At 38.9% G+C, this 18583-nt stretch overlaps 1 protein-coding gene across 1 annotated transcript; it reads right to left on the reverse strand.

Moving 5' to 3' along the window:
- Window positions 1–127: 127 nt before the first annotated feature.
- On the reverse strand, window positions 128–17693 carry ttc21b (tetratricopeptide repeat domain 21B). The gene is made up of 29 exons (XM_058392681.1): window positions 17522–17693; window positions 17012–17141; window positions 14878–14988; window positions 14597–14763; window positions 13813–13935; window positions 13407–13564; window positions 12402–12486; window positions 12227–12325; window positions 11541–11733; window positions 9836–9933; window positions 8842–9042; window positions 8340–8469; window positions 8079–8236; window positions 7163–7387; window positions 6765–7003; window positions 6371–6443; window positions 6016–6126; window positions 4553–4691; window positions 4347–4453; window positions 4064–4252; window positions 3673–3783; window positions 3499–3580; window positions 3179–3329; window positions 2385–2546; window positions 1929–2124; window positions 1296–1520; window positions 697–817; window positions 549–616; window positions 128–459 (listed from the first exon to the last, which is right to left on the reverse strand). Exons 1-29 carry the CDS (start codon window positions 17552–17554, stop codon window positions 382–384), a joined length of 3963 nt encoding a protein of 1320 aa, XP_058248664.1. The 5' UTR covers window positions 17555–17693; the 3' UTR covers window positions 128–381.
- Between the last annotated feature and the right edge of the window lie 890 nt (window positions 17694–18583).

Here is an 18583-nt window from a genome sequence, read left to right on the forward strand (position 1 = left end):
AGGTTAAATCAAATGACAAATTAAACGAGCCTTGTGCTTTGTGATTCAATTTGTACTATATAGAATTAATTATGAAACGTAGAGTCATTAACAGTGTAGACATCAACAGCAGTACAGATATCTTTTTTTTAATATAATAACTTTTTTTTTCTGGACAGACAACTTAATACAGCATCATTGAGAATAATGACGTAAAGCAACAGTCACACCAAAATATCAAAGAGTAATTAAAAAGATAATACTAAAATATAATCACTATTTATAAAACATCACTGTTGTTAGGATGATAACACGTTTCTGGTTTGCAGACAAATAACACCGGTACGTTGACATACACACACACACACACACACACACACACACACACACAAAAAAAAACTTTCAAGATCGTAAAGCAGCTCTTGCTTTGTCCAAAATGTCCTTTCTTATCCTCGGATAGTTTGGGTGTGCATCCAAGACCTGAAGGAACAGGATTCTGTTATTCAGTTTTTGCTGTAATGTTTTCTTTTTACTGGGAAAAATACAGTACATGAAAAAAAATGACTCACTTTGTGACAAACATCTATGGCATCGACATGCCTCTTTGCCTTCAAATAGTTGAAAGCAAGTTTGTACCCTGTAACAAATACTAAATTGTCAATATCAACAACTTTAAGGGCCACAGAAATGTAGCAATAAGAACAGCTGAAAACATACCGATGGTTGGATTGGTCTGATTGCCATATTTCCAGGCTAGTTCATAGTTCATTGCTGCATCCCTGAAAGATTGCTCCTTCTCCATGATGTAGCCCATGTATTCATAAGCTTTGCAGCATGACTGAAAAATCGATAATAGTCAGAGATTTGTAACAATATTACTTTTAATATTACAGTAACAATATCTGCTCCTGATGTAGGCAGGCTGTTGCATAACATTAATAAATAAAATCTGAAGTCAAAGCTGATGCAAAAAAAAAATAAAAAATATAATACATATATTACTAAAATTTCTAATAGTCTGTTTCTCACACGTAAAGAGATGGATGGATGGATTAAAATACCTCCATAACCAAAGGTTCTCCTTATGGTATACCAACAAGATAAGAGTTCAGAAGCCTTAAGATGGTAAAATACACCGAATTTCTTTAAAAGCATGTCACCAAATTATGAGGAAGATACCACTTCAGTCCAGGACAGAGCCATTTATGCCTATTTCCCCAAATGTTCAACAGAATCTGACAAAGATAGGGTTCCCTCCAGGTATAAGCAAAGATCAAGATCATGGTATCATAACCACATTGCTAGATAATACTAACCTTATTGTGCCGGAGGCAGCGTTTTAACAGCTCTCCTGCCATGTCGTATTTTCCGGACTGGATGTAGATATCTGCCAGAAGTAACCAGCTCTTCTCAAATTCATCGGCATCAGTAATGTTCCAGTTCATCTTGGCGATGCGTTTCAGCTGGTTCCTGGCTCGAGGAGTCTGTTTGAGGATCATATAGGCTGTGGCCATCGCCAACAGTGCAGGGACATGGTCTTTCTGTGGTTTAGGAGAGTAGGAAAGAAGTCAGTATCACAATGATATAATCATCATGGGATCCACCATGACCCTGACCAGAATAAAGCATTATGGATGAATGAATGAATGAATGAATGAATGAATGAATGAATGAAAGAAAGTAAATTTAATAATGTAATATTTCACTGTTATAAACAGTGTCTTGTGATTTGTTTCTAAAAACACAAAAAATACTTAACATATACACAATTTTTACTACTCTGTTTTAAAGACATACAGTATTTTCAAATGGTGCCTTATCAGTGGAAGTGAACCAAGCCCAAGATACTATCAGTTATGTTTACCGAAGGTATGTGGACATAAGCATGTGCGTAGATTTATATAGAGCTATTGTGTACAATTAATCCTGTCCATCAGGTTTTTGCACACCTCATTGTTCGCAATCTCAATGAACACTCCAAGAGCTTTCTCCACGTTTGCCTTCTGTTTTGTAGCCAGGTAACAGTAATGCTCAAGAATACGTAGCTGAGTTTGGCCTTGGGGCGTCTGAGGCTTCAGCTCCTTCAAAAGTTTCTCTGCTGTACGCACTGCCAGCTGCTCTGACTCCTGCTTCTCTGTGGAGTTCCTGATAGGGCAAATTATTAATCAGTATATAAAGACGTTTAAAGTTTACTTAATGAAGTAGCGCATGACGTGTACTGCCGGTTTGCATATATGACGGTTTTACTTACGTGAATCTTTATTTAATATTATTTAAAAAAATAGTAGGAGCAACTTTGCAAAATATTTGTTCATAAGCCATATACTAAATATTGATTGCATGCAAATTCTCTATTGTTTGACTTTCCTTTTATCCCACTGAAGTTACCTTTTGTATTTACTCACCCCATATCTCCATCCAGGTTCTCAAACACCTCACCTCCCATCGTCTCATTATCCGGGTTTAAACAGATCTCAATCATGTTGTACACTGCATTTTGACCCCAGTCATTGTCCTTACGAGCCTTATTGAAGTGACGCAAACCCTCATTAGGTTCACCAGTGTACCTGATACATACAGTGTAAGGATAATCAAAATTATTTTTCTGTCAGATTCATTTCAGGTTGCATTTGTTTGTCAATTTTTTTTGATCATCATTTTTGAATATAGCATGGATGTTTATGTTAAATTAAACTGAGCCTGGTCATCCATCCAGCGTCTTTATTGTTTATACTACACAGGGTCATGGGGAGTCTGGAGTCTATTTCAAGATGGGGGCACGCTGGATGGGATGCCAACCAATTACAAGGCACAGTCACACACATTTGCACATTAAGGACAATTTAGAGATTCCTACATCATATGCATTCCTCCTTTGGACTAGGGAATAAACATATCCAGAGGAAACCTGCAACCTGCAGACTCAACATGCAACATGCAGGGAGTCTTGTAGCAAGCATGTTAACCACTAAGCCACTGTACCTCCTAGGCTTGGTCATATAAAATGTTATAACATTACAGATTTAGAGGAAAGTTTCTCATGGTCCAACAAAATGGTTATAATTACTGCTATAGGAATCTAGATAGCACTATTACAGTTTTCCACACACCTTGGGGAAACAAGGGATGGAAATGCTTCAGGATACTAAAGATAATGACTAGGTAGCGGTCACTACAAGTAGATTAGTAGTATACTTACCACAAGTAAAGGCCTTTGCAGTAGTTGTACCCTGGCTCAAACTTGGCTCTTGGTGAGTGTTTTTCAGCCATATCCAGAAACCTGGGAATCTCTTCCAGTTTGCCAGCTCTGCGCAGCAGGTCAATCAGCCGGGACAGTGTTGGATAGTTGTCTAAGGGAGATTAGACATGGGAAAGACCTCAAAAAAAAGAAAGCCACCGCAGCAGGCCAGCACATAGCTCTGTACTCAGGTTTCTCTCATCACTATCTCATTCTGACGGGATCCTGGGTGGACTTGATAAAGACTGTCTGTCTGATATGGGAAATAAAACCTGTCACACCTGGTTTTCTCTCCAGCAGCTGCTGAAAGTGGAAAACTGCCTGCTCGTAGTCCTGTTTCCTAAACATCAGATCAGCCATCATCTACAGACATGAAGCAGAGAACACAGATGAAGTGTGGCTTGCAGAAAAAAAAAATATTGAGCAAAAAAGGGAGGTATTGTTAAGAGACTAACCAGTGTTGCTGCCTCATTGACTGGGTCGTTCTTCAAGATGACACCGCACTGCTGCTGGCAAGCCTCTACATCATCCAGAGTTAGATACAGCTGTGCTAGCTCCAACATCACCTGTAGAAACAGAACGACAGGAAAAAGAAATAAGTCAAAGAGACACATTAAGACATGTTTCTTACTGCAGAATACTTGAACCACATATTATGATGCAAAAAAATAATTAAAGAGAACAGACTTTTCAAATTGTAATAATCACCAGATCATTTGAATATTTTATAGTAAACATCCTTCATGATAATAAGCCTCATCACACCCAAAGCGAGAACTGAAACGCTCCTGAGACACAGCTGCAGAGAGAGGAGCACACTACACACACTGATATAACCGTGCTGACCTTGCTGTCACTCTCACAGTATACAAGTGCTTCTTTGTAGAACTTGACAGCTCTCTCGTAGCCACGCTGGTGGCTGCAGTGCTTGGCAATTTCAGCACAGATCTCAGAGGCGAGCTGCTTCTGCATGGGCACTGCATCGGGCTGCTCCAGCTGAACACGCTTCAGCACCTTCGCCTGCACATCTCTCGCCTGATCAAAAACACCGGTCAATAATAATTACAACAGATCCCGAAATATGCTGGATGACACGGACAAATAACCCATCAATTAAAAAAAGACTCACACGATGTAAAGAAAGCAAAGCCTCATCATTTTTATTGACTTTGCTCTGAATCTTGGCCAGCAGCACAAGGTAACGGCAGTCCTCTGTTAGCAAAGGCAGTTCGTTCACTAAAAGAAAACACAGAAAGTTAAGAAACGCTTAAATATCTGCCATAAAAGGTTGGTTGCATTGAGCAGGTTTTCACACCACATGCATTAAGGACTCACCAGGGTCATGCGAGAGAGCCTCGTGTAGAACTTTCTCACAGTGTTCATATTGTCTTAGCTTCATGAGCAGTTCAGCCAGATCATAGCGCAAAAAGCTCTGCTGACCACTCTTAAGAGCAGCCTCATAATAATTTATGGCCTGAAAAAAAAAAAAAAAAAAAGACACAGCAGATTCACAGGCACAGACACCAGTGATCGTCAGTATATGAAATATCTATAATAATTAATAATAGGTTTATTTAGATGCCATTTATCAAAACTAAGGACACGAATAGACTAAAAGACAAAAGGTACACATTAATGCATCGGCAAATGTTAAAAGAGGAATTTACAAATGGCTCATATGACAGTCAGACCTATTAAATAACATGTAGATAAATATGAAAATGGCATATCAGGAACAAGTAATATAATAGTGTATTGGGATAACTAGTTAGGGGCAAATACTGTAACTTTGGAAACTTGGCTCTAGAAAAATGGAGAGGCTGTTGTGAAAGGATCTGATGTGGAAGAGTTCCAAATTTTAAAAACAGGTGCACCAAATAATCTACCATCAATTTATTTTATTTTTTAAAATATTTATTTTATTTTATGTTTTATTTTTACTGTTTTTTTTTATCTTTATTCGCATAGTTTTCCATATATGCATATATTTATGCTTATTATTACTATGCAGCAGTACACCAAGACAAATTCCCTGTAGAAGTAAACCCTCAGTACTTGCCAATAAATATGATTCTGACTGGGATTCTGGTTCTGGTTGAGTATGAGGGATGGTGAGAACACTGATTGCGTAAGAGGGCATGTAAGAGTATAAGGCTGACAGAGTGCAGAAAAGTAAGAGCAAAGCTGTAGAGTGTTTTTTAAGTTCAATAAAAACTGATGATTTATGGATTGTTTTTTTTTTACATTTGGCAAAAACCTTTATCCAGAGCAACTTACTGAGCAGTTGAAGGTTAAGGGCCATGTTCAGGGGCCCGGCAGTGGCAGCTTGGTGGTCCTGGGATTTGAACTCACAACTTTCCAATCAGTAGCCCAACATCTTAACTACTAAGCTTCAACTTTCCATGTATGGTGTGTAAAATTTATAAGAATTTAAAAAACATGGTGAGCAAAATGCTAACTCTTATTTTCGTTGTTTTGTTTGGTCTCTGACAGCACCAGTTTTTTAATATTATATTATTTGTGTACTCTGATAAAGTATTTTATAGACAACAAGCTGTCAAGCTGTTTGCAAATGAAGGTCGTTTAATATCATGTTGAATATAAAACTTATAAGGGGGAGTCTGGTAACTAATTCAGGATAAGCAGATTTATTCTGTTTGATAAATTATATATCATGCTTGAGCTTTTTTTTTCTTTCTCCAAGTACAAACAAAGATTCAAGGCTGATGAAATATCCGCCTCATGTATAAAGTGCAGGAGAGGACATTTCGATGAACGGTGTCTGATTTTGTGCTTACCTTGACATAGTTATGGGTTTTGATGAGAGCTTTCCCAATCTTGCTCGCCACAGCTCCATCTTTAGGGTTTTTCTTCAAAGCCTGCTCATAAACTTCAATGGCCATCTCAGGCTAAGAGATCACATTTTCATGTTCAGACACACTAGTACACCTGATATTCCTGACTGAGACACTCCTTTAAATAAACTAACGCCATAAACCTGCTGCACTGTAAATATCTGTACAGTAGTTTTGTACAAATATTTACAAATACTTAACAATATGGTTCTGCTAACACATGCCCTATTCAATCTAACTATTCAGTTAGATTGAATCAAAGAATACAAATAAAGTTTATATAAGATTTAATACTGACCTCTTGGATGTTCATATAGGCATCTCCTAATAACAAGTATGTATGTGAGCTGGGCATCTTTTCCACCAAATCCCTGTTAAAAACATAGATATGTTTAGTTTTCCATTAGAATGCAATAAACACGTGTGTGGCAGTGGATATGTCTTTTCTCATATGTGTATCCGAGCATGTGATATTTCATATTAGATGTTTGTCTAGGTCAGGCCACAGCGGATCTGGAGCCAATCCCAGTGCAAACACTGAGTGCAAGAAGCAAGAATTCACCTGGGATGGGACCCCATTCCATTGCAAGGCATTAATATTACAGTATAGTATCATTTTATTTTAAAGGCATGTGTCTGTTCAAAGTCATGACATTTATAATATTGTTATGTAGCATGTAGTTCCCGCTCACCTATAGCAGCTTACATATAGCCGTTTCTCCTTCCTGTGGTTCAGGTAGATGTCAGCCATCTTCTCAGTGGCCTGTACAAAGTAGGGCTGCTCCTGTGTGATGTTTCTAAGCATGCTCAGTGCAAGCTCCGTGTCCCCCCGCAACAGGGCAAGGTCAGCGTTAGCAATGGTGACACGCAGCTCCTCAGGAGTACCAGTAAACTCATTTATAGCATCCTGCATCACTTTAGCTGCCTCGTGCTGTGGTTAAGGCAAGACGAAAAAAAAAACCCCATCAGCCTTCTGAGTTGATTTAAATACAGATATATATTTAATGGGGTAGATATATTACTTTGTAAAAAATAATAAAATGCTTTATACAGGTAAACTGAAAGCCAAGTTTCTTTAAACTCTCATTACCTGTTCTCCATTGAGCCAGAGTGCTTCTGCCAGCTCCAGATACACAGAAACACAGTCTGCAGTGCTGAGCTCCACTCTCCTGGCTTTGGATTTGGCAGATGAACCTACTCTTTTCACTCCTGGCAGACTCATGGCCAACTGAAGCGTCTGAATGGCCTCCTGCAGCTCACCCATCTTTCTCTGTGTTTGAGCTTTAATTAGATGATACAGAGGGTGCTCCCTTACCTGCTCCACACACACAGGAGTGAGAGAGAGAAAGAAAGAGCAGAGAGGTCTTGTTAGGTGTTTTTGTAGGATCTGACAGTATAAGGAGGAATAAAAGAAAAACCATGTAGTACACTGAAGTACAGCAAACAGTTATCTGAATAAGTTACCTTAAATATCTTTTACAGACAGAAGTAAAATGTGCCGTATGTACTGACAAAAGAGCAATCGGTTAATGGAATGCGTGTTCACAGCAAGTTCACAACTAAAGTCTGCAGTTAGTTTTCGATGAATTGGCAGCTTTGAGGTAAACGGACAAACATTTATATAATTGTTTATATTTTCCTAAGGGGTGTATTATTCCCAAGAAACACAGGCTTAAAAAATATTGGAGCCATCACAATTAACATTTGCAGAAGCATTCCTTATAAAAAGAACAGCACTGAACTGATTCCTGTATTCATAGAAACGTCAGAGTCATTTGTACAACCTATCCAAATGAACTTAATAGTGCAATTCTAAAACTGTGCCATTGTCTTATGAAATTATTTTAGATTTAACTTTATTTTATACTATCTTTAAATACTTTAGAATGAGAATGTTTTCTGAGAAGAAAGACCAGAATTTCCCTTAATATTTGAGCAGATCATTTTCTTTCACTTATAGGCTGTCAATTATTGTGGTGTTGTCCCTGACTCAAAAAAACAATTACCTCAAAGTTGTGGCTGAGGCAGAGCTCTAGAGACTGAGAAGAGAGTTTGAAGTTGCCCTGGAGAAGATGGATTTGTGCCATGAGGAGGTGGGCATCTGCACAGGCGGGTTTCTGTTCCAAACAGTGTTGCAGACTGCTCTGAGCTGCCTCTATGTTCCCTAAACAGGACAAAGATCAGGGTAAGCATAAATACTAGCAACATGACGAGTTATGTGACTTTATGAGGAAACTAATGTTTGTTTTAGAAATAGAAACATTAACCTGAAAGAAATCTGACTTTTGCCATCAGAAACACAGCCTGAAGGAGTCCAGGGACAATCTTGACCACTGTGTCTAGCACAGCTGCACAATGCTGTAGCTGAGGAGCAGGAGCCTGTCCCTGAGCTGGAGGCTGAGGGACCGAGAATAAGACAGAACATCAGTAACACCAGCAAAAAATGGATGGCTATAGCGTGCTACTAAGCCTTATGATGCTTCAAGCCGTTAATAGTCAGGGACTGTAAAAATAGAAAGAGATCCACCTATAAAAACATTTTTTCTTACAGAAAGGCAACTACTGACTTAAGACTCATATTTAGGTTATGCTGTAACTTTTCAGTAAAAAAAAAATGTCTATGGATCCTATGAAAAACACATACAGTAGTGTTTTGCAAATAGATTGTAAAATAAAGATTCTATCAGATATAAACTTTTGCACTCAATCATATATGGCGAAATATTGGTTGTAGTCAGTGTATCCATCTGTGTGTCATGTGAGACAGACCTTGGCAGGACAGAGTGCCAGGTATTCCTTTGTGATCTCCAGCAGGAAGTCAGGGTTGAGTTTTTCATAGTATTCTACACTGAGTGGCAGGCCCTGGAGAGTGGAGAAGTGTGTGTCCACAGTGACATTCAGCAGGTTGGTCACTTCATGCTGAGACTTCCGTTTCCTAATAGCCAGGACTGCCCGTAAATACAGCAGCTCCTAATACACACATCATCATACAAAACATCTAATAAGGGCATTGGTCAAAGAGGTCAGTCCAGGACCAGATGAGTTATCAACAATATAATATTTTATTACACATTACTCTCTATTATGCCTACCACTTATGTCACTTGAGTGGGTTATCTTGCTTAACTAGTAGCTGGAGACTTAGTAGCTGGAGAGTACATTGTGTGTTCACTTCTGCAGCTTAGAACACTGAACACATACTGTGCCTGACTGATGAGCCTCACATGTCTGAATGGAAGGCATTGCACACTATAGATGACTCCATCTAAACAAAACACAAGTGGCTGCATCAGTGAAGTGCAGCTGTGTTTGAATGATTTAAAGAGGATTTAAAGAGGACTGTCTGAGGCATCGGGAAACTCAACAAAATAAGCAAAATGCATAATGCATATGATTCAGCATTATCATATTGTGTACATAACAAGGTCAACATAAGGGGATGACTAATATCAAATAAAATTCACAAGTGATTTTCCAAGTACTTAAAATGTTATTTTTTTGCTTAGAATAAATGTTCCTGACTTTCTTGAAACTTTCTTGGTATTGCAAAAATGTAAGAATATAGTCATACCAACCAGAACATATATATATATATACATATATATATATATATATATATATATATATATATATATATATATATATATATATATATACATGTATATATTATGCATGCATGAGCATTTTAATAATAAAAAAGGAAGAACATTTGGAAAAAGTGTTATGGTCTGCTGAACTGAAATCCATCTTTTTGATGACTCACTGCTGATTTGCCAATGGATTGCTGGATTTCAGTAAGAAACTCGAGCTGCTGCTCAGCATCCTGCAGGTGACCTTCACTCAGCTGGCAGTGAATAATACCTGCAGAATATAAAGATTTTTAAAACAGAGTTGTATAAGTCCAGAGTGGCACAACAAAGTTCACCCGATCTTCAGAATCAGAAGATCCCAAGTTCGACTCCTGACAATGTCAAAGCCATCCGTAGCCGAACCAAGGAAGCAAATGCTTAGGTCAGAGAGATGGCATACTCTCTCTCTCTCCTGTTTATACAATGATGCTAGCCAGCTGTGGACATCTGTGACCTTATGTATGCAGAAGAGGCCAGACAGTGCTCTCCTCCTAGTGTATTATGCTGCCAAGCAGCAATTGAGCAGGTTGGCTGGCTTTATGTGCCTCAGAAGCACATGTCAGCTTTCACTCTCCCACTGGCTGGTGCACTATGAGCCCAAAGATTTGTGGACATCTGACCATCACACTTATATGTGCTTGTTGAACATCCCACTCCAGATTTGGTCCCCCTTTGCTGTTATAAAAATCTACACTCTTCTAGGAAGACCACTGGATTTTGGAGCATGTCTGTGCAGATTCTACTACAAGAGCATTATTGACATAAGGCACCTTTGTTGGCTGAGAAGGCCTGGGGTGCAGTCATTTTTCCAATTCATACCAAAAGTGTTCAGTAAGGTGGAGGTCAAGGCTCTTTGCAGACAACTCAAGATTTTCCATACCATGTCTTTATGGACCTCACATTGTACAAAGGAGCAACATGTTTCAGCCTCTTAGGTCGACTCAGGGTAACTGTAATTCTTACAACATACGTTCAATACAATTAAGATCTTCCAACAGTATGGCGATTGTTTAGGGAAGAATCACATAAGGGTGTGATGGTGAAGTGTCCACAAATATTTGAGCACATAGTCTAGCTGACCTATGTTAGGAGAGATCTGGCTGGTAAGTGGGAATTTGGATGCCATGAACATATTCTTCTAAATTACTGATTGCATTTGTTTCAAAATCCAGAGGGCTATAGTGGAATGGTTAGGGATGAGCAATGCAGAAAAGAAAAATCTCAGATAAATGAAGACAATTTCTCAATACACAATTTACAAGTCAATATTTAAAGTGCACACAACACAGTGGAGCAATAGTTAAAGAAAAACCTATGCTAAAATATGAGACAAATTCATATTTTCAAGAATGTAAAACAAATTTTTTCACTTCAAATCAGTTACTTGTTACAGGCAATAATGATGGCATTAAACATAATGATACTTTAAGAAATGTGGAAAACGTATCATTATGTCAATATATGTTGATATAAATATTATAATGGAATATTCTCTAGCCCTACTGTTCACCTCAAGCTTAGTCATAAATATCCTGCCAAGTTGTAATTAGTCATAAATATCCTGCCAAGTTGTAATTGGTGTATAACAAGTGTCAATATTAATAATCTTAAAACCAAATAATACTGATATTTAATTGCAAAACTTAGCAGTGTAAATTATACACTAGGTAAACATTTCAGACATTTCAAACAGACTTTTTGACTAACTCCCAAAGTATCTAGTCATGCAAAGAGACATGAGGTAAATTCTGCTAAAGTTTCACTGATGCCTGTTGACTTTGTCTAGAGAGTTGAAGAGTAAAAGTAATGTTCTTTAAAATGAATGTTTGGTTTTTTTACCTATTAGAGCAGAGACACTACTCTCATCCAATGTCATGGCAGTTTTGTAGTACTTTATAGCCTCCTTGGCTCTACCCTGAAGGACCAGCTGGTAGCCCAGTTCAGTGGCCAGCTCTGCATCGCTCGATGCCAGGGAGAACGCTCGTTCCACCAGTCTATGTGTGAGCTGCAGAATCTTTTCTGCTCTTCCACACTGTAGACAGGATTACATTATCAGTGAGGAGAACATGCTGCACTACAGTAACTAACAATTTTATTCCAACATATACAGTCCTCAATCACATCTTAACATAGAGCAATATAACAAAATGTACATCACCATGTTTAGGTTTGCAAGTAAACAGTAGTGCAAATATATCAGTTCAAAATATAATAAATTCTAAATATTCTAGCACTGTTGAGAGATTTTGATTAATATTCTATAACAACTGCAGCTCTGACTGTAATGCCAGCTGCAAAGTTTCTATTTATGCATTCTAATAAGTTATCGTTTATACAGTACCATCATTTATACAGTACCAACTTTCACAGGCGGATCCTCCTACAGGATTGGAAGCAGTCTCCAGTGTCAGCACTTTGTAATGCCAACACCCATGATTTCTTAGAAAAATGTAATTATGTAGTTCTGTAACAAAAGCGAGAAGCTTAACCACGACTACGATGAGTGAATTATTAAGAGCCCTTACCCCTCGAGTAAAAGCTAAAGACATCCTGTAAAGAAGTTCTGGGTTATTTGGTTCTTGTGAATCCAGGTTGCTTATGAGGTTCACCATCTGCTTCTCTGACTGCAAACACAGAACACAGCTTTAAATATTATTTTACCTAATTTAATTAAACTGACTTTAATTAGAAGTGTCAGACCTCCCCGATGTCGCCTTCCCGGCACAGTGAGTGCAGTGCTAGCATTCTCAGTCCCTCTAGGTTGCTTCTGTCTTTCTGAAGAAGTCTAAAGGTAAAAGTAAACCACAAACCCAAGTTCAGAAGCACTTACATATGCTTATATCCACTTTTTTTCATTGTATTTTCATAGTTTTGTATACCACATTTCACTTTTTACTACAATTAGACATTTACAGAAAACTACTTGCTAACTAAATATGCTAACTACAGTTTATTACAGGAAGTTGAAGAAATATTTACAGTATATCACACATTCAACCCATATAATATTTTAACCTACACTACTTTGCCAATTTATTCATTAATAAGAGAACATCAGTAATACCCAAGACACTAATTGTTGTGTTGAAAGTTTTGATTATTTTTTGCTCTTAGGGTATGCAAATGTTTTTACTGAATAAATTGCTTGTTTGTGGCTTCCTTTCTTTTCATTGTCTACTTATGTTATATCTACCTTTCAAAATTCAATAGAACTTGCCATGAATTTTTCATTCTGGAAATCATTCTCATGGCAAAAGCATTTTAATGTTGGGAAGAATGAGTGTATGATTCTTTGCTTTCAGGAGGAGCTGGTAGATTGGCACTACCAAACCCCAAACCACAGAGTGAATGGTCTTTCTCCCCTCACACACCCCCGCAGCAGTGCACTCTTAGAAATGTGTGGCTTTTGGGCCCGTCCTCAAAGGCTCCTTTGATTCTACCTCCCACTGGCCCTCATCCAACAGGGAGAGGAGAACAGAACAATGACCCAGTCTTTCAGCCTGAATCTGTGGCATCACATTTGATTTTCATTTACACTCAAACACAGACTGACTCCCACGGCCCTGCCTTGGCCTAATGACTTTTCAGTGGTTTTGTTTAGAAATCAGGAACATACAACCGGCTCAGTGTATTTAAACTACCATATATATTTCAAAACCATTAGAAGTAAGGCCAGAATACACAAAGCAGTGAGAGAGGTGATACCTCTGAGCAGCATCCACAGTCTGTTCCCAGTCCTGCAGGTTCAACAGAAGCTTCATCTTCTTCACCAGAGCAGGCGTGAATGATGGATAACTGACGATGACCTGGTTTACTGTTTCTAAGGCACCAGAGTAATTCTGACGAACCTCATTATACTGCACCTGAAAGGAAACAAGAGAGAATAGAAATCTAAGTCTAATTAAATAATGTCATTGTGTGTCTTTGACTTTCCATATTTCATATTAATATTTCCATAATGTTTTACAGCTACACGAAAAAATTCAAACAGTAATGAATAATGGGAATACAATACCGTGATCCCCAGCACCACATACTGTTTCAACAAGTGTAGCAATAGGGGAAATACAGGAGAAAACACTATAGATCATATTTTGTTTGTCATAATTACCTTTCCCATCAGAGCAAAAATATTGATTTTCTCTTTCAGAGCTTCTTCAAAGTATTTCCCAGATTTCTTGGTATAGCTATCTTTACCAGAAGTCAGGTCTATCCAGCCTTTCAGTATCAACCCCTAAAACACACACACATTAGTCATTAGACAGTCTGGGATATATACATACATACATATACAAGAGGTTAAATTTTGTCCATGGGGCCCAACATTGGGAAGGATACTGTTCAATTTATATGCTATTAGATAGATATCAACATTGATTTCATGCAAAATCTGATTTGGTTTAAAAGAGCTTAAACGCTACAACTGGGTGGTCAATGCAAGTAACCCTTGTTTGTAAGAAATAAAATATTATAATATCTTAGTCTACTTTGTCATAGATTCATAATACAACTAAAGTGTTAAGGAAATTTTATCTATTAATAAAAGCAACATTAATAGACATTAATTCAGTGCTGAATTTTTAGGTATACAAATTACTAAACAATCTTTTATTATAATGACATCATTTGTCATTTCTCTGTCTACACTGTCCATCACTGGAAAAAGATCACTACAGGATGTGTGAATACACCAAATGACATCAAAATGTTCCTAAATGTAATCAGAAAACAAATAAATATATCTGTATGATAACCAAATTATTATATTAGGAGTGAACTCTGACTGAGATAATTTCATTTGTGTTCCATGATTTATAGCTTATTCGTAAGAACTGATAACACCGATACAATTTAATTATTATAGATCTTAATACAAATCTTAATTTGGATCTTACTTCTGTAGAACCGTTGGAGATTTTGATCATCCGGTCCACATATTCTCTGGCCTTATCATTCCGGCCCAGAAGCCAGAGAAACATCCCAGCATAATACAGGGCTTTCGGACCGGCACTCTTACGATTCTCCTTAACCTTTACATCAAGCTCTTGGATGGTGTCTCTGTCTGAAGGCAATATAACAATTACAAATTCATTTACATTGCAATAGAATGTATTACTCACCAGAAAATGTCACAGATTAAGAAAATGTGTGATAATATGAGATCACCAGTGTCTACCTGGGTTAGGTCTTTTTTTCTGGGCATAGACCATAGCCATTAGTGTGCACAATGATACATCTCTCTTATCCTTCATCTGTTCCAGCTCCTGAATGGCCTTTTGCACATGATCTACCGAATAAAATATGAGAAGACTTTAAACACAAACACACACACACACACAATTTAATCCATCATTACTGGGAAACAACTCAAATTATCCAAAGCTGTAAACAAGAATGTGTTTCAAAAGAAACTTTTACAATACTCATTTGTTTATATACACTGATTGGTGACATATAAAAGTAAAAACTTGAATAAATGAGTGGAGTAACATAACAATGCTGCCTCACAGCTCCACAGTCCTTATTTCAAACCTGAGCTCAGGTTTCCGTCTTTTTTTTCTGTCTCATTCATGTGGATTTCCCCCGGGTTCTCCAGGTTTCTCTCATGTCCCAAAAAAACATGCGGCTAGGTAGACGAGCCATGTTAAATTGCCTCTAGGTGTAAATGAGTGTGTGAATGTGTCTACATCGTCCGCCTGTGATGGACTGGAATTCTATCTAAGATGTATTCACCCCTTTTCTAGAGATAGGCTTCAGACCCACCACAACCCTGAACAAGATAAAGTGCTTATTTAAAATGAATGAATGAATGAATAAAACATAAGTGCAGATGCTTCCAGATGGCTGTACTGCATGATACAATTAATCAATATACATGCTCTGTGTAGACTGAGCAGGCCCAGTTCACTTCAATTTGAAAATGGTGAGAGGAAAAGGTCCTTAAATGGCTTCAGTCATAAACACTAGTAAGACTGGGTTTCTATAGCAATGCTGACTGAAGTAACATCGGTGTTTAGATCAGTTGGACATTGTATTCCAAAGCACACTCTGAATGACTGTGAGGCTTGTGCATTAGCGCCATATGCAAGAAAACAAAAAAGCATCAGAGAAGTCAGGTGATAGAGGATGTCAGCGCAGAACAGGATCAGATCATCAGCAATAACAGCTCATAGACAACCACACAGAGAGGCCTTTAAAGGCACTAGAACTCAACCCAAGTGAACATCTAATGGAGATTTTGGGGTGAGGATTTAGACAGTGCTCTACATCATCACCCAAACACCAACTGGGAATGCAACTGAGGAAATATCAATGGTCTTCATACAACAGTCAGAGACTTTAAAATGGGGTACAATGTACAATAAAGCTGTTCTATTACTAAGAGACTGTTTTTTAGCTTTTAATTATCATTTGTCACCTGTTACTGTCTTACTCATTTTATTTCACCTGTCTTCTATTATTTGTATACAACTTTCAGGATCTTTGTCTTGTATTACAACTAGTCAATGCTTTCATTGGAGAGTTAAACCTGTCTGAGGAGGACAAGCGTGGCCGTTTGAGGAGGACAAGCGTGGCCGTTTGAGGAGGACAAGCGTGGCCGTTTGAGGAGGACAAGCGTGGCCGTTTGAGGAGGACAGGCGTGGCCGTTTGAGGGGGACAGGCGTGGCCGTTTGAGGGGGACAGGCGTGGCCGTTTGAGGGGGACAGGCGTGGCCGTTTGAGGGGGACAGGCGTGGCCGTTTGAGGGGGACAGGCGTGGCCGTTTGAGGGGGACAGGCTTGGCCGTTTGAGGGGGACAGGCTTGGCCGTTTGAGGGGGACAGGCTTGGCCGTTTGAGGGGGACAGGCTTGGCCGTTTGAGGGGGACAGGCGTGGCCGTTTGAGGGGGACAGGCGTGGCCGTTTGAGGGGGACAGGCGTGGCCGTTTGAGGGGGACAGGCTTGGCCGTTTCAGGGGGACAGGCTTGGCCGTTTCAGGGGGACAGGCTTGGCCGTTTGAGGGGGACAGGCTTGGCCGTTTGAGGGGGACAGGCTTGGCCGTTTGAGGGGGACAGGCGTGGCCGTTTGAGGGGGACAGGCGTGGCCGTTTGAGGGGGACAGTGTGGCTGTTTGAGGAGGACAGTGTGGCTGTTTGAGGAGGACAGTGTGGCTGTTTGAGGAGGACAGTGTAGCTGTTTGAGGAGGACAGTGTAGCTGTTTGAGGAGGACAGTGTGGCTGTTTGAGGAGGACAGTATGTCCCTCAGTCACCTCTATTTTAGGTTTTCTAACCACTGACTCTGAGTCTGTCCTGTTAGCAGTCTGTTCAGTTTACCTTGCATGAGAAGTCCATAGGCGTGGAAGAACATGTAGATTGGGCTGTTGCTGAACTTTCGCTGGACTTCACTTGAAACGTTCAACACATGATTGGAATACTTCTCCTGGCAGTAATAAATTATCAGGGCCTGAAAAGATTTAAGATTTGGACCAGTTTACATTAAAAAAAAATAAACGTCCTACAAGATATGCAGGCTGTTTACGTTTTATACTTATCAATCAGCACACACACACACACACACACACACACACACACACAGATAGATACGTATTTTTAACGTATTTTTACACAACTAGTTGCCAAATCTCCGATTATAAGTAAACGTATGTTCGTGTATGCCGCTTAAAAACTGTTATGTATATTGTAGTGTTATGTATATTGTAGTGTTATGTATATTGTAGTGTTATGTATATTGTAGTAACATCAGCATGTGTTAAAGACAGAATGCACATCCGTTAGGATGCAGTAGAGACTCTGTAAGACTGAAACACTAAAGTACTGACTGACCTGTGTTATTTCTTCGTCCTCAACTTCAGTCATTTTTGTTGCCGTACAGTACAGATACCTTCTGAAAAAAGATTCACCGTAGCGCCCTGAGAATCACTTTCTGTCTAGTTTTTCGCCATCTTGGAGATCAAGTAAAGCGTCCTAGTAACCAAACAACCGCCGCCATTTTTGTCTGGAAACAAGGAAGAGGATATCAAAAAAATTCCTAACAATTCTTTACAGGTCCACACGATGGCGCTCTACGCATGCAGATCAATGGTACGGTGATGTGTGACTTTCTCAATCGTTTTGCCATTTTATGACCACACGGTTGCACCCCATGTTTACATTATGAATTATTATTATTATTATTATTATTATTATTATTATTATTATTATTATATTAATTAATAAAATTATGAGCACTGCCAGGTGAAGTGAATTACAGTGATTATCTCCTCTTCATGATGTGGCTAGACGACTGGATCAGAGCATCTCCAAAACTGCAGCTCTTGTGGGGTGTTCCCGGTCTGCAGTGGTCAGTATCTATCAAAAGTGGTCCAGGGAAGGAACAGTGGTGAACCGGTGACAGGGTCATGGACGACCAAGACTCATTGATGCATGTGGGGAGTGAAGGCTGGTCCGTGTGATCTGATCCAACAGACGAGCTACTGTTGCTCAAATTGCTGAAGAAGTTAATGCTGGTTCTGATAGAAAGGTGTCAGAATACACAGTGCATGATGGGTCAGGGCTGTTTTGGAAGCAAAAGGGGAACCAACACAATATCAAGCAGGTGGTCATAATGTTATACCTGATCAGTGTGTGTGCATGTGTGTGTGTGTGTGTGTCTGTTAATTACAAAAAATATGAATTCTGCATTCAGCAGTCAACATAAAAACATTTTAGAATTACAAACATTATAGAAAGCAACATATTACATGAGGCCACTTTTCAGACAAAAAAAGGAAGAAAAAAAAACACATAATGCAGGCTTGGCATGCAAATAAAGATGCAATTTGCATGCAAGTGTGAAGTTTCCAGAAGATCTGTGGCAGATTCTCCATGCTCAGTAAAACTCACCAG

The sequence above is a fragment of the Hemibagrus wyckioides genome, linkage group LG06, assembly GCF_019097595.1.
Source record: "Hemibagrus wyckioides isolate EC202008001 linkage group LG06, SWU_Hwy_1.0, whole genome shotgun sequence".
In the NCBI taxonomy this organism is placed as follows: Eukaryota; Metazoa; Chordata; class Actinopteri; order Siluriformes; family Bagridae; genus Hemibagrus; species Hemibagrus wyckioides.